The 16,485-nt window shown below is 39.8% G+C and overlaps 1 protein-coding gene across 1 annotated transcript in view; it reads left to right on the top strand.

The window, feature by feature from the left end:
- The window catches only part of nsmfa (NMDA receptor synaptonuclear signaling and neuronal migration factor a), a 59,863-nt gene that overhangs the window by 24,716 nt on the left and 18,662 nt on the right, over positions 1 to 16,485 (top strand). The window contains 2 exon segments of the mRNA XM_070552269.1: positions 152 to 220; positions 7,887 to 7,939. Of these exon segments, the coding sequence (XP_070408370.1) occupies positions 152 to 220; positions 7,887 to 7,939 (122 nt within the window).

Raw genomic sequence — 16,485 nt, 5'->3', positions numbered from 1 at the left:
CTGCCATACCTACAACAGAGTCTAACCCTCATAGCTGAATAAACCCTGCGGCTGAAAGCCATGGCATTAGCTTCCCTGCACGGTCCTACCCTCTCACTATGCCAGCATTCTCCCTCTCTCATCCCTTTAATACGGTGCCACGTCCTGGCAGGGTGTTTCGGGGATTTGTGCAAAGAAAGAGGAGAGAGAGGGAGCAGGATTCAGCAGAAGTCATCCAGAGGTATGAAGCGCTCCCAATACCTGGTGGATTGTTTTTATTTATCCTCTCTTTTCAGGCTCTAGTTTAGTTGATTTTCAGCTATGACTGTCAAAGTTGTACTGACAATATAAGAATGTCAAATAAAACATCTTCAGCTCCTTAGATGTAAGTAGTTCTGCACGTTTTAGTCAATAGAAGATCACAATTTATGCCAATTCAAACGTTTAGGAGGTTTTCCCATCACAATAAGCCCGTTTTCTCCACCAGAACGTCCAGGTAATTTTATTGTACTTTCTGGGTTATTTCAGGGACCGACTGAGTAGCTGCATTGAGTTATGCACTCGGAAACGGCCCAGTACAGTGACTGGACCGGACTTGTGGTTAACTCATGCTGACTGGTTGTAATTCCAAAGGAAATTATATCAGTAAACATCTCCAAACAAGCAGCATTTGTAAAATTGGTAAAGTTGCTGGCGAAGCAGAATAGAAAAAAGAAAATAAGCGGGATTACTGCTGATTCTGCTGCTGTAGCGCCAAACAATGTGGCGGAAATCAGTCCACAACGCAGTAATGTTTGCCTCTTTGTTCTGTAAAATATTGTTTTTTCCCCACCCTCCGAGTGATTTAAAGTACAAAGTACTTTGACAGAATAGAAATTTCTTAATATTAATGTCCGTGGACGTCTTTGGTGCTAATCAGTGATGTCGCTCCTTATTAAAGCGGTGATGATATGCTGATGTTTTAGCAAAGTTCTGAAACGGTCGACTTTATGAGGAGACAGCTGCTGAGAGGACAGAAGCCTCGTATTTTCCTGGTTTCCTTCCCTGGAATATCTAGATAAGAAACACAGCTTTTGAGACAAGAACAATGATAAAACATGCTCACAGATTATAGTTGTCTTAGCCAAAAGGGCCATAAACCTTAGCGGGATTAGAAAGAACACAATTTTTGTTAAACCAAACGTTGAGGTTCTCCTATCAAATACACTGCCTCAAAATTTCAAATTAAATTAAAAAAAAAAAGTAAAATGTGAATGCCTGCATTCTTCTGACAGAGAGAGAATCTTTAGCACTTGGAAAAGAACTTGCTTCACTAACAAGTTCAGAAGGCGTCCCACTCAGGCCCAGCTGCTCAGTCACAAAGGGCCAGATGGTGAATGTGACACCAGGCCGTACATCTCAGTTCCTTTGACATCTCAGTGTCATCCATCTGCAGTGTCAGCATCATTAAAGCTGCGTGTTACTTCATCAACACCAATGATCTGAGCATGAGAAAAACGTCTGAAGGAAATTCATACATTACTGTGCTGGTGTGGCAGAGGTATTGAGTGAGACAGGATGACACAGTTTGTTTTAAATTTAATTTAATTGGATGAAAGTTGTCGTAAATGTTTCGGCACCAAGTGGCATCTAGGGACACCCACAATGAAGTCATACTAATATTCTAATGCCTTTACAAGGTTATTACCCATGTTTGTCTTGTTCTACAGAGACCGTTGGTCCTCAGCGTTCACCATGTTGTCACATTTTCACCAGAGCCTAGAGCAGATGAACCAACACAAATTAGCATCAACGTGATTGACGTTTACAGCAGCCACTATTTGTTTCATATCCACTTGGAGGGAAGAATGTCTCAAAGAATGAGGAGGTTAATTGTAGCCTGTTCGCTAAAATTTTGTGACATGGTGAAAAGTCAACAAAAAAATGATTTTTGGGCACTCTTCGCCTCCCTTCACAAACAGCACAAAGATCTGTTGCAAAGTCTTCACCCTGAGGCAGTTCAAGTTAAAAATGTATTAATTATTTTTGCACAGTTGCTGACTTTGAAGCACCAAAACCAGATCAAAGAGCAAAAATCAGCTGAAAGTGAATATTTAAGAAACAGCAGACTTGTGTTCCAGCCTGATTTTCTTCACTGTTTCTCACTGTAACAAAAATAAAACACTACAAACTTCTCAGATGAGATGCTACGATGCTTCTCTCTTGGTGTGTTGATTCATTTAAGCATGACCTGTAAATTATAGTAGAAAATGTTTATGTAGACATTACAACAATGTAGAACTGCCACCCACGCAAAATTAATTTGGAGCAACATTGTGTTACAACTTCTTAACTTTATTGTTCTAACAATAGAGTTTTCACACTCTTACAATATGTTATCGCATTTGTACAATATACTATCGTGTTTTAACAATATAAAAATCATGTTTGTACAATCTAATATTTACATGGAACATGATAGTATATTGTACAAATGTGAAAGTTATATCGTTGGAACACTGAAGTTATGATGTTATTTTGGGATGTTGCTCTAATTTTATTTTGCATGGGTGGCAGATCTATGCCCTTGTAGTATTTTATATCTATCAACACTAGCTTTACTTGGATGGAGCGAGACTTAAAGGTGTGGAACACTGAAAAAACATTTTAATGATTATTTCCAGAGGTGTGACCAAGTCACTGCTTTACAAGTCACAAGTAAGTCACAAGTATTTTCAGTCAAGTCTCGAGTCAAGTCCAAGTCAAAGACAACCAAATCCAAGTCGAGTCTAAAGTCAATGATCTGGAAGTTCAAGTCAAGTCCAAGTCCTTAACTTGGACTTTTCAAGTCATATTCAAGTCATCTGTCCAGCTTCAATTTAATGGCAATGATAATAATAAATTCCAGAAGAAAAGCTTCTTAAAGCTTCGTTTATTTGCTCAAACAAGCGGAAAGTGCAACTGAAACTGATTATAAACAAAGTGCTGCAGCATTTAGCAGAACAAGATCAAACCCAGAACGAGGAACGACTCATGATTTTTGTCCATGTCATGCCACTTTTGTGCTAAAGTATCAATAGTGCTCAAGCCATCATCAAGTCAACAGATGCAAGTCAATTCAAGTCGCAAGTCATTGGCGTTCAAGTCTGAGTCAAGTCGTAAGTCTTAAAAGATTTTATCAAGTCAAAAGTCATTAAAATAATGATTTGAGTCGGACTCGAGTCCAAGTCTTGTGACTTGAGTCCACACCTCTGATTATTTGATTATAAATCAGTCACTCTTGAGTTTTTAATGAAAGCTGAACATGAAAATAGTCTCCTACACCTATCTTCTGCATTAGCGTTTGATAGAAAATAGACAGTGAAACTCTAGGATTTGAAAAGCCTGACAGATCTACGTCACACTGAAACTTAACATTCATGGACTCACCCATCTTTGCTCACAATGGAGAAGGCTGTTGTTGACTTAGCATCCAGGAAACAGCAGCGACTGTCTTGGCAAGTAGAAGCTAACCATTAGCATTAGCACCTCCACTGCAAAGTAGAACAACTTCAGGCTTATGTTATTTGTGGAGATAAAACATCAACATTATAAGTCAGTGGTAGAGTTGTGTTACTCTTATCCAATCTGAGGTGAGATGTCCAAATATCAGGAAATAAGACTCCAAATCCTGCCGTGTTCAGCTCTCCTCTGGTGTGGCATTCTGCTAGTTCCTGAAACAGGCACATCTAAACTTTTTCCTCCCAACTACGACTTGCGAGGTATTCATTCCTACTAGAGGCCACTGCAAATGCATTTGATTTAATAAGTGTTCTGCAACTTGCCACTAAAGGGTGCAATGGTTTATTTCAGCTACGCAGAACGTTTTAATCCCAAACTGTCTCCTTGTTAAATTACTCCTGAACTTTAGTCCATAGTAGACATTTTTATTTTGTAGCAACCTAAATGTCCAGCTGAATTTATTGCTGAGTTGAAGCAATGATAAAGAAGTGACAAAAAACATCTCTTATCTTTAGATGCATATTTGAGTGGTTTCCTGCCACCAGATAAACCTACTCCCCACTAACACATAACCACATGCAGAGACCATTAATAATGAGTGCTGACTGGCTGCTCGCTGCACTGATACCCTGAGCAGTGGTGACATGGGAGGAACTCAGAAAGATAAAAGGCTGTTTATGTGGCACTCTTGCATAGAACATTATGTCAGTATGAGTCAGCAAGTCACACACTAAAAACTTCAAAACAAAACCTTTTTTGGTATTAAAGATACTAAGCAGACCATTAGCTAGAACACGGCAGGGTGAAACCTGTGGTATTTAGAAGGAGCCGCACTCATGAGGAGATGAAAACACTCTTTGGATCAAATAAACCTCACCAGTATCAAATCAAATTCAAATCAAATCACTTTTTATTTATAGAGCACTTTTCATGATAAAATCAGCACAAAGTGCTTTACATTAAAAAAACATTTTATTTAAATGAGCTAAAAATGGTCATTTAATCAATGAAAAGCCAAGGTGAAAAGGTAGGTCTTGAGCCTCTTTTTAAAAACTAAATACTAAAAATAAATACTTTCAGCAGCCCTGAGGGTCTCCGGTGAACCATTCCACAGACGAGGGCCATAGTGGGAAAATGCTTCACCGTAAGTTTTGGTTCAAACTTTTGGTGGGACTAAAAGGCCAATATCGGAGGATCTCAGGGACCATGGGGGATCATAATTTAAGAGTAAGTCAGGTAAATAGGATGGTCCGAGACCATGGAGACATTTATAAATCAATAAAAGAACCTTAAAACCGATCCTAAAATGTACAGGAAGCCAGTGCAGTGATTTTAAAACTGGTGTAATATTCCTGCCCTCTGGTCCTGGTCAGCACACGTGCTGCTGTATTCTGGAGTAATTGTTATCTTTAAATACTCTTTTTGGGAAGACCAGAGAGCAGGGCATTACAATAATCGACTCTACTTGAAATATAAGCATGTATTCATACCTCCTTACTGGCGAGAGAGAGAAATGGGCAGACTCTGGCTATATTTTTGATGTGATAAAATGCTCTTTTGGTTATATTTTTTAAATGTGGAGTAAAATGACCTTCAGACACCCAGATTTCTCACACAGTGAGAAGGTTTGAAGTTGTGTAGTTCTGCTAAAATGACCTCTCGCTTGTCTGCATACCAATGATTAAGACTTCTGTTTTGTCCGGTTTAAGCTGTAAAAAGTTTTCTGCCATCCATGACTTTATATTTAAAATACAGTTCAAAAGTAAATTCACTGATTTGATGCCATCAGGGGACACTGCACTGTAAAGCTGTGTGTCATCAGCATAGCTGTGAAAATCAATGTCATGTCTCCTGGTGATGTCTCCAAGTGGCTGCATGTACAGATTAAAAAGTGTTGGGCCTAAAATTGATCCTTGGGGAACCCCACACTTAATTTAATTGGTTTCTGAGGAATAAGTATCCATACTTATGAAAAAACTTTGATCAGTGAGATAGGAGTAAACAATCTAAAACAGTACCTGAGAGACCCACCAGACTTCTAAGTCTGTGCAATAAAATGTGGTGGTCTATTGTGTCAAAAGCTGCACTTTGATCAAGAAGCACCAGAACTGAAAGTTTCCGTGAATCTAAGTTGCACCTGAGGTCATTAACAATCTTTAAAAGAGCCGTCTCAGTACTGTGTTGTGTCCTAAAACCAGATTGATATTTTTCTAACATTGTGTTTATATAAAAACTCATGAAGCTGCATTAAAACTACTTTTTCTATAATTTTACTTAAAAATGGCAAGTTGGATACTGGTCTGTAGTTTTCAAGAGTATTAGGATCTAAATTGGTCTTCTTCAGAAGGGGCTTCACCACCGAAGTTTTGAAGGCAGTTGGGATAATGCCTGCCTGAAGAGAACAGTTCACACAGTATCACACTTATGAACAAGCTGGTTAAATTCAATTAATTTCCATTCAGTTCAGTTTATTTATATAGCTCCAAATCTTTCATCTCAAGCCACTTCACAAAGTTAAGACCCTAATGAGGAATCATCATCAACAACTTTTCTTCTATAGCACCTTCCGTCAACCAGGAGATGAACCAAAGGGCTGAGCATGTATAAGAGAAGTAATTAAAACAAAGGTCAACTGAGGTACACACAAAAACAAATAAAAACAAGACATTTAGGTAAAAAACATAACAAAAGACAGCTCAATTATCTAAAAGTATGGCAAAAATGTGTGCTGAGGGAATGCCACAGTTCAAAGTGAGTATTCATTTGACTCTTAAAAACCAGCAGTGAAGGTGCTCATCTGACCTCAAGTGGAAGGTCATTCCACAGCTTGGGTCAAGAGCAAGCTGGAGCTGGGCTAGCACAGCCTTGCTAACTCCTGAGTAAAGAGAGTTGCAATTGTCTAGGCGTGAAGTAATGAAAGCATGGACTCCTGTCTCCAAGTGTGCATGCGGCACTAGCAGCAAGATCTTGGATAGACAGAAAAGATGGAAAAAGCAAGAGTGCACCACCCCAGCCTTAAGTGCTGCATCCAGCTTCACACCCAAATCAGTGACCAGATCTTTCAAGGGGGCCAGCGAAGAGAGGTCAAGCTCCTGCTTTGATGCATGATTAACACTTGGCTAAAAACAATGACCTCTGTTTTTCCTTGTTGAAGCTTTAAAAGCTGGAAGCCATCCAGGCTCTAACCTCCTCAAGGCAATCCAGGAGCAGCTTGATTGAGTCTACAGTATCCCATCTCAAGGGAAAATAGATCTGGAAATCGTCAGCATACAGACTGACCTTTTGCCTCTGAAAAAGTGAACCAAGTGTCAGCAAATAGAAGGAAACAACAATGGACCCAGAACGGACCCCTGTGATACCCCCCAAGAGAGGCTGGCAAGGAAGGAAGGGAAGTCAGCTAGCTTCATGCAGAAGCTTCTCCCTGAGAGACAGGACCTAACCCACTCCAGGGCACGTCCAGTGCTCCCCACCCCCTGCTCAAGCCAGGATAATAACCTTTGGTGGTCTACAGTGTCAAAAGCTGCTTAGCAGAATCAGCGTCGTTTATCTAAAAACACTTCATTTAAAACCTTTAAAAGAGCAGAATCAGTACTGTACCCAACTTTAGAACCAGACTGGAACACACGGATGAAAAGTTAAGATGAGTGAGTGAGTGAGTGAGTGAGTGAGTGAGTGAGTGAGTGAGTGAGTGAGTTAGAAAGTGTCTCAACTACTTTTGCTACATTCACACCTAACATCACAAGCATTTTAAAAGTCTTTTACATGTTTGTTTTTCCTCAGGATCCTTGCAAGACTGCACATTTATCCTTTAATACAGAGGTATTCAATTCCAGGACTGGAGGGCTTGTTTTAGTGGTTTCTCTTCTCCAACACACTTGGTGGTTGAATCACCTGTGCAGCAGCTCACCAGGGTTACAAGTAAAACCTGCTGGATACTGACCTTCCAGGCCCAGAATAGAATATCCCTGCTTTAATATGTCGGCTGTGTTTCACAGAGATTTGAATCTGCCACCAACACAGTGGACTAAAACTGGCGTTTCCTTTCTGTGGTTGCATGAATAACCCTGCCTTTCTGATGTCTACATTAGAATAGATGCCAAGGTCAAAATGTAACATTAAATCTAAATAAAGTCAAGCAAAAGGCTCTACAGTTAAGTCTAACAAGCAGATAATAATAGATGATGTGTTGTATCACGCCTACATCGCACCTCTGACCCTTATTTTCTGCTCACACTGACAACAAAATGTTAGCTGCATTGGTGTAATTGTGTCTTTTCAACTTTAAAGAGAATCCCGATACTCAAGTTTCTTCTTTTCTGTCTTTTTGCTCGGCTCTTCCGCCCGCCCACCACTTCCTCCTTCCCTTCTTCGTGGTCCTTCCTCTGTTTTCCATTATCCCTCCTCCGCTTTGAATTCGCTACCCACAGGAACTTCCGGAAGCATCTTCGGATGGTGGGCAGCAGAAGGATTAAAGCACAGAGTGAGTCAGATCTGTGTTTGGTTGATATGTTTGTTCAAACACACTGTGGTGTTATTCACTTCACCATCATCACTTTATATTTGTTCACTTTGTGTGTGTGTATGTGTGTGTGTGTGTGTGTGTGTGTGTGTGTGTGTGTGTGTGTGTGTGTGTGTGTGTGTGTGTGTGTGTGTGTGTGTGTGTGTGTGTGGTGCAGTCGTGTATGTGTGTGGCACCCACCGCTGCCACTGACTGATTATGGCCTTTTGGATCAGACAAAACTTTGTGCACGTTTGTATGAGTGAGCATGTAAAATGTGCCGTGAGGAGACTTTTTCCGTTGTATTTGTGCGTGTTTACTTTTATTTTGGTGGTTAGAAGCTTTGTTGTAAACTCAAAATAGAAATACATAAAATGCAATTAAAACTGCACAAAATATAATTATTTGCATTTTTGGAAGGAATTTTTTGCTCCAACTAAAAAAAACTATTTAACAATGAGGAAGGCAAACTTTATAAATGAAGACTCAGAAAAAGACAACTAGCTATTGATTTTAATATGTATCACAATTAGCTAAATGATCATGCCTTTACATTGTACTTCCTCAGAGTAAAATTAGTATTCTGTAGAAATCTGTTAAATCTTCAAATTAGGATTTTATCAGCAAAAGTCATTTATAGACCCTTCCATTTCCTCACGTCCGTGCAGTTTTGAGTGAAATGACATTTTCTTTATCTGATGGTGTGGCATATAAATGTCAAAATTATAATGAGAAATTAGAACTGGATCTAGGCAGCCTGAGGAAATTATGACACAAATGAGATTGAAATATAAACCAAAACCATCAAAACCACCAAAGTAGCAAAAATAAATCCCAGTAACAGTGATGTGACTACTGCACAGAACCATATCAGTGTTTAAGTTTCTATACCAATAATATTTTACATAAAGGTTAGTGGAAAGATGAGGTTTTAAAACAGCCAATAAAATACCAGGGCTAATGATGTCCATGATCAGAACGGTATGAATTTTAATATCATGTGAGGAAAAAAATAGTTATACAGCTTTTCTTTTGTCTAAGGTAAAATCAGAAATATATATATATATATATATATATATATATATATATATATACATATACATATACATACATATATACATATAAGAATGATAATTATTATATGTAAGCATTTTATTTTTATATTATTCTAAAAATATTTTAAATGTTTAATTTTTAATGAATAATTACCAGATTTACCTTATTGATACTATTTTAACCTCTTCTTCCTCTCTCTTTCTCTTCTACTTCTTCATTCTCCTCTCCCTCTTCTTGTTCTACTTCTTCCGTTTTCTCTTTTTTCTCTTCTCCATTTTCATCTTCGTTCTTTGCCTCTTTTCCTTCTTCCTTTTCCTCATCTTCTTCATATTAAATTACTTGATTTCTTCTTTTTCTACTTCTTTCCTCTGCAACTTTTTCTTCCTCTTCCCTTTTACTTAGTCTTCTTGTCCTCTTTTGTTTGCTGTGTACCCCCAACATGTTTGCTTAAAATGACAGTAATAAATGGTTTTAAACTCTTGTCAAATAAATATTTAAAGGCTTTTAATGCAGAGTTAATTTTATAAGTGAGATGTTATCTATGCTGATGGTTTTGCCAACAGAAGCCAGAAATTAGCTGTCTGTGTTTTATCTCATTTGTTGGTTTGTAGATGTAGATGGTATTTGTGGAGATTATGGGGCTTGTTCTTTATACAGTGGTGTGAAAAACTCTTTGCCCCCTTTGATTTCTTATTCTTTTGCATGCTTGTCACACAAAATGTTTCTGATCATCAAACACATTCAACCATTAGTCAAAGATAACACAAGTAAACACATAATGCAGTTTTGAAATGGTTTTTATTATTTAGGGAGAGAACAAAATCCAAGCCTATATTGCCCTGTGTGAAAAAGTAATTTCCCCCTGAACCTAATAACTGGTTGGGCCTCCCTTAGCGGCAATAACTGCAATTAAGCGTTTGCGATAACTTGCTATGAGTCTTTTATAGCGCTCTGGAGGAATTATGGCCCACTCATCTTTGCAGAATTGTTGTAATTCTACTTTATTTGAGGCTTTTCTAGCATGAACCGCCTTTTTAAGGTCATGCCATAGCATCTCAATAGGATTTAGGTCAGGACTTTGACTAGGCCACTCCAAAGTCTTCATTTTGTTGTTTTTCAGCCATTCAGAGGTGGATTTGCTGGTGTGTTTTGGGTCATTGTCCTGCTGCAGCACCCAAGATTGCTTCCGCTTTAGTTGACGAACAGATGGCCGGACATTCTCCTTCAGGATGTTTTGGTAGACAGTAGAATTCATGGTTCCATTTATCACAGCAAACTTTCCAGTTCCTGAAGCAGCAAAACAACCCCAGACCATCACACTACCACCACCATATTTTACTGTTGGTATGATGTTGTTAGTCTGAAATGCTGTGTGACTTCTACGCCAGATGTAACGGGACCTTTGCCTTCCAAAAAGTTCAACTTTTGTCTCATCAGTCCTCAAGGCATTTCCCCAAAAGTCTTGGCAATCATTGGGATTTTTTTTTTTAACAAAATTGAGACAAGCCCTAATGTTCTTTTTGCTTAACAGTGGTTTGCGCCTTGGAAATCTGCCATACAGGCCTTTTTTGCCCAGTCTCTTTCTTATGGTGGAGTCGTGAACACTGACCTTAATTGAGGCAAGTGAGGCCTGCAGTTCTTTAGAAGTTGTCCTGGGGTCTTTTGTGACCTCTCGGATGAGTTGCCTCTGCGCTCTTGGGGTAATTTTGGTCGGCCGCCCACTCCTGGGAAGGTTCACCACTGTTCCATGTTGTTGCCATTTGTGGATAATGGCTCTCACTGTGGTTCGCTGGAGTCCCAAAGCTTTAGAAATGGCTTTATAACCTTTACCAGACTGATAGATCTCACTTACTTTTGTTCCCTTTAGTTCTTGAATTTCTTTGGATCTTGACATGATGTCTAGCTTTTGAGGTGCTTTTGGTCTACTTCTCTGTGTCAGGCAGCTCATATTTAAGTGATTTCTTGATTGAAACAGGTGTGGCAGTAATCAGGCTTGGGGGTGGCTACAGAAATTGAACTTGGTGTGAAACACCACAGTTGGGTTATTTTTTTAACAAGGGGAGCAATTACTTTTTCACACAGGACAATGTAGGTTTGGATTTTGTTCTTTCCCTAAATAATTAAAACCATCATTTCAAAACTGCATTTTGTGTTTACTTGTGTTATCTTTGACTAATGGTTAAATGTGTGATGATCAGAAACATTTTGTGTGAAAAACATGCAAAAGAATAAGAAATCAGGAAGGGGCAAATTGTTTTTTACACCACTGTGTATTTGTACACTTGCAGCTGCAGCAGTCTTGTGTATGTTTGTGAAAACGAGAGTGTAAAGGAAAACGCCAGTTTGCAGGCTTGTTAGTGTGTGTGAGCGTGTGTGTGTGACTATCTCTCCTCGCCTGCATTAGCGTTCGCTGAACGTAGATCGAAGAGTTTCAGCCGTTCCTGGAGCGATCCCACCCCTGTCAAGACTGACTCTCCTCATGAACCCAAAGACAGTGAGTTAACACAGACTCACACATGTGCACTTATAAAGACACACCCACACAGCTACTGTTGAAGTTTCTGGCAGCAAAACTCTTGGTGAAAAAATAACGCAAAAAAATAAAAATAAATAAATAAATAAATAAATAATAACAAGATATGGTTAAATGTGCAGGAAAATTCTTGTTTTATTCCATTATCAAATTAGATCTGTTCAAGAGTCTTGCAAAACTCTGATCAATGTAATATTATGACTTTTTACAAAGTTTTGATAGTTCTATATTTTATGCAGAACATGTTCAGGAAGTTTTTGCATAAGGTTTCTCTCACATAAAAGCAATTTCAGTAGTTTTATTCTTGACATTTTCAGTACCTTCCAGAATGAGTTATTTCAGTGCTCTGCACCTTTAAGAGAACAAGCTGTTGCTGGCCACACCCACCCATCTCCTATTGGCTTGGCATTTCTCACAGAAAATCGGGAATTACGGATGCTTCTTTCGTTGCCAACCGCATTATAATTAAAGCACTGTGACACATCAAAATGATGTAAAACAAAAAATCACTTAGACTGTGTCCTTTATGCACCTTCATATGTGTTTAAACGCCAATTTAAAAGCACATACATTTCTGCTCCACACTGGTTACAGGACAAACAACTCCTGAGCCAGGTTAGCTCAATAACATACAAACCCGAACCAAACCACTCTGCAGAAAACGAGGCAAAAGCAGTCTGTACTGAAGTGGTTTGCACACACCAACGTTTTCTTGCATATTGTTCCTGGGAGCTTCACATCATGTCCCGTTGCGTTGTGTCATGTCACATCTCCATTCATCAACATATTGTCCTTTGCTTAGCCCACAGAGTAGCAACCTAAGCAGAGAAGCCAAAACTTATCTATTCGCAGTCAGCCAGCTTCTCCAGGGGAATCGTAAGGTATTCCCAGGTGAGCAAAGCAACCTAATCCCTCTAAAGTATTGTCATTCCACGAGTCTCGGAAAACAAAAATGATGAATCCTCATCAATGCCAAAAGTGAGATTTACATAATATGTCCCCTTTAATAGGCACGGATTTTTATAACAGTGATGTTTTTTTTTTGTTTCAATCACAAAGAAGCATTTCAAGCACTTTAAAGCAAACTTCTAAATGTCAAGGGAAAAAATTCATCATTATATTCTATACACTAAACCCGTAAAGTCTCTTTCCGGAGTATTTTGCTTATCCGATGGCACCACCTAGTGGCTGACAAGCACATCACATAAATATTCTCTCAATCCGTTTTTTAAGATGGCGATTTCACGTTTCTTGTTTATGAATGTGCTTCTGTAGCCGACAAACAGAGCTAAAACATGTTGTTTTACAAGTATCTCTAACTATAAGGTCTTTGATGTTATGTCTGACAGTAGCTGGAAGGAAAGACCTGCGACGTCTCTCCGTTCTACATCATGGGTGCAGCAACACGTCCAGCTGAGATGGTGGCTGCTTATTTCATGCTTTATGTCATGTTGTGTTCTCATATATTTATATTTTAAAAACTTTCTTGTCCGTGGAAAGTTCACCAACTTCTGGCCGGAGCTCAGTTTCCTATTGCACGGAGGTCTGCGGGGCAGGGGGCATGCTTAGCAAAAAAAGGACGTATTGCGTACATTATATCACAGTGCATGTTGAGACAATCACTTTTACGGATTTCTGAAAAAAAGGCAGTGGAAGAGGTGCATTGCTGTTAGCCAATCAGAGGTCAGATTTTTAAATATGAATAATAACGAGTAAGACTCCAAATCCTTCCGGTTTCTGCCTCTACTATTCTGACTAAATTTTACCTCCTGAAACAGGAGTGAGTGCCAGAGCTTTCTTTTCCACAGAGAATGACTCACGAGGCATTCATTCAAACTAGAGACTACAGCAAATGCATCAAAATAACGAGCCCAGCTTTAAAACTTTCCTCTTCTTAATCCCGTCTTCATGGTTGAATGTTGCTGCACTAGGGTGAGGAAAGAGTTTCCAAATAAAATAGGCTAATTTAAAATAAAAAGTGTTTGATTGCTGGGAGTTAGGTTTGATTTGGAGTCACAGTGAATGGAGCAAAGCTACGTTTTATTTTTCTCCACTTTAAAAAGTGGCGCAGTGGCTCCCTTTCTTCCACTGACCAGAGGCCCTTGGTGTGCAGCGTATTCAAGCAGTCTAAAAGCAGTGAATCAGGTGCCGGCCATACACCTGTAATTGACATGCACCTGGCAGCACTTGAAGTTTAAAGTAAGAGTCCAACAGGAGAACATTCAACAGGATTTTGGTGCATGTTGGCGGCTGCATCCCACAGGTTTAGCTATGTTTATCATCCCAATGATGCACAAACCCAATAGTGAGGATGCCTCAACAGACTTTTCAACTAAATCAAATCAAATTCTATTCATGTAGCACTTTCCACAAACCTTAGCAGTAGCAGGAAGTGTTAAACATCACATCAATAACACAAGAAAATAGTAATCATAAAATGGCATCACAAATACATTTAAAACGCATTCTCAGATAAAATGATAGAAGAGTATGAACAAAGGCATCAGGTCAGAATCATGATTCATGTTGAAGGGCTAAAATAAAAGCCCATAGCCGAGGCTTACCAGTGTGGTGGGGGAACCCCACAGGCCAGTGGCAACTCCACCCACCACCAAAAAGACTGGAGATGCCACCACCGCGGTGAGACTACCACATCCACTGGGAGCCTCGGCTGCAAAGAAAACACAAACAAATTAACAAAAAAAAAAAAAGGAAAAGAAAAAGAAAAGTCCAGTGTGACAGTTCCCTCCTCCCAGAGAACTCTGTGGTACTGGACACTCTGTCGGTGCTCCAACACCGTCCTGGCCTGCAGTGTGACCCCGTTGGCCTGATGGCCAGTAAGAATGTTCGCCAGTGGCTCCATACCCCTTGCTCCAGGCCAGCTTCTCCTCTGTTGTGCCCTCCTTTCCACACTTCCCCATGCAGTCCACCTTTGCTCGCTCCAGGCCAGAAGAGCGAGTGACAGAGCAAAATCATGCACTACTGGAGGGTGGATGGAGATGAACCAAGCTCCTCCACCCTCTTTAGTCCGTGCAGAGAAGGGACCAACTCGTCCATGGCTTGTGCCTGAGGGAGTGGCAGGAATCAGAAACTATGACACCTGTAATGGTGAGCTTTTTTAAAGGAAGCCACCAGGGCCCTGATTGGTTGGCTCCCTAATCAAGGAAAGGTGGGAGCTGGTGGAGCAGTTCACTCCACTCTGCCACATATAGAACAAGGACACTAATAGCGACATCTAGAGTTTAGACGTGATAGTGCATCAACAGAACACATTTTCGAGCCGTCAGGGTGTTGGTTTGCTGCTGATACGTAAAGTGACCAGCCAACACCATGTCCAGTGACAAATCGTACAGAGTAAGGACTAATTTCTACCAGGGGCGGCGTTAGGCCCGGCTACTTGGGCTGAAGCCCCGGATGTTTCATGAAAAGCCCCGGATCTAAATCACGGAAGTAGCATGCAGTACCAAAGTCCAACAGAGAGGGAGCAGCTGGCAGTAGTTTGTTTACAGCCTGCCTGAGCCTCCACCAATGAAGAAGAAGCCCTTCAGCAGCCGGCTTCTTCTACACTCTGCCTGAAACGCATGGGTGAAGATGGACATAAGGACGTTTTTTAGACAAAAAGTACCGCGACAGAACCCAGCTTTGATGAGACTGGTGTTGACTCAGGTTTGTGAGTCTTATTTGAAAATATTTGTTGTGCTGCTGGTTTGCCTAAAGTTAGCTTATCAGGTAAAGTTGTTGGAGAAAGAACAGGAATATTTACTATCATCTCACACTAAACACTAACAGGAACAATACTCTGCCCTGAAAATGCTTAATATGTAGCTTCAGATTAAAAATTATGTGGTACAAGACATATATATATATATATATATATATATATATATATATATATATATATATATATATATATATAATGTTGACTAGTGCATGTCACGTGTGTGTGTGTGCGCGCGCACATGTACATGTACAGTCTATGGTGCGCGCGCGTGTGAGTGCGTGCGCGCACGTGTGTGTGTGTGTGTGTTAAGCCCCGGATCTTCTTCAGTCCTAAATCCGCCCTGATTTCTAATAATAAGTTTATTTTACAACAGTATATACTGTTAGAACATCTTCTGGGCTCAGAATTTGCTGCTTGACTTAACGAGTCCGTCATTTTACACAGTCCTACCCTTGCCTTGCCAAGCGGATTTTCTACTGCAACAGTGCCCCCATTGGCTGGTAGACATAAAGATAAACCCAGTGTCGTGCCTGTCAGAAATTTAGATTTTTTTTTTAATATAGGTTTTATAGGAGAAACTGTACATTCATTCTGCACACCTCTAAATGCCCGTGGAGGTATTTTTATTCAAATGTTCCATATTCCACCTTTAAGTTTTAGAATGTGGGACAACCAACAGCTCTTGTTCAGCAGAGCAAAGACATCAAAATGGGACATGCTTGTGCAGCAATGCAACTACGTATGTGGGGCATTGCCCTGCAGAGCCCTAAACACATGCAGGAGTATCTTAAATGTAGCCTGGTAATACAGTGGAAGCCAGTGCAATGATGCTAACACAGGAGTGACATTATCCCACCTCCTTGTAATAGGAACCAAATTCTGCACAAATGAATGCGAGGCTTTCAGCCAAGAAGCATTGTTTAAACAAGTAAATAATCAAAAATCTCCTTGTGTTGTACATTTATTAAAAGTAAGAAACAGAAGCTATAATTTTATTTTTAAAGATATGGAACCTCTGATTATAATCGGACACTGAGTTTTTCATGCAGGCTGAACATGAAAGTAGTCCCCTACACCTATCTCCTGCATTAGCTTCTGATAGAACATAGGTGGTGAAATGCTAGGATTTGAAAAGCTTGACAGATCTACGTCACACTGTCACTTAACAATGGACTCATCCATCTTGGTTTGCGAAGAAGAATGCTGTTGCTGGTTTAA

The sequence above is a fragment of the Nothobranchius furzeri genome, chromosome 6, assembly GCF_043380555.1.
Source record: "Nothobranchius furzeri strain GRZ-AD chromosome 6, NfurGRZ-RIMD1, whole genome shotgun sequence".
Taxonomy (NCBI): Eukaryota; Metazoa; Chordata; class Actinopteri; order Cyprinodontiformes; family Nothobranchiidae; genus Nothobranchius; species Nothobranchius furzeri.
The sequence above is the reverse complement of the archived record's forward strand: the minus strand, read 5'-3'. Positions and strand labels throughout refer to the sequence as shown.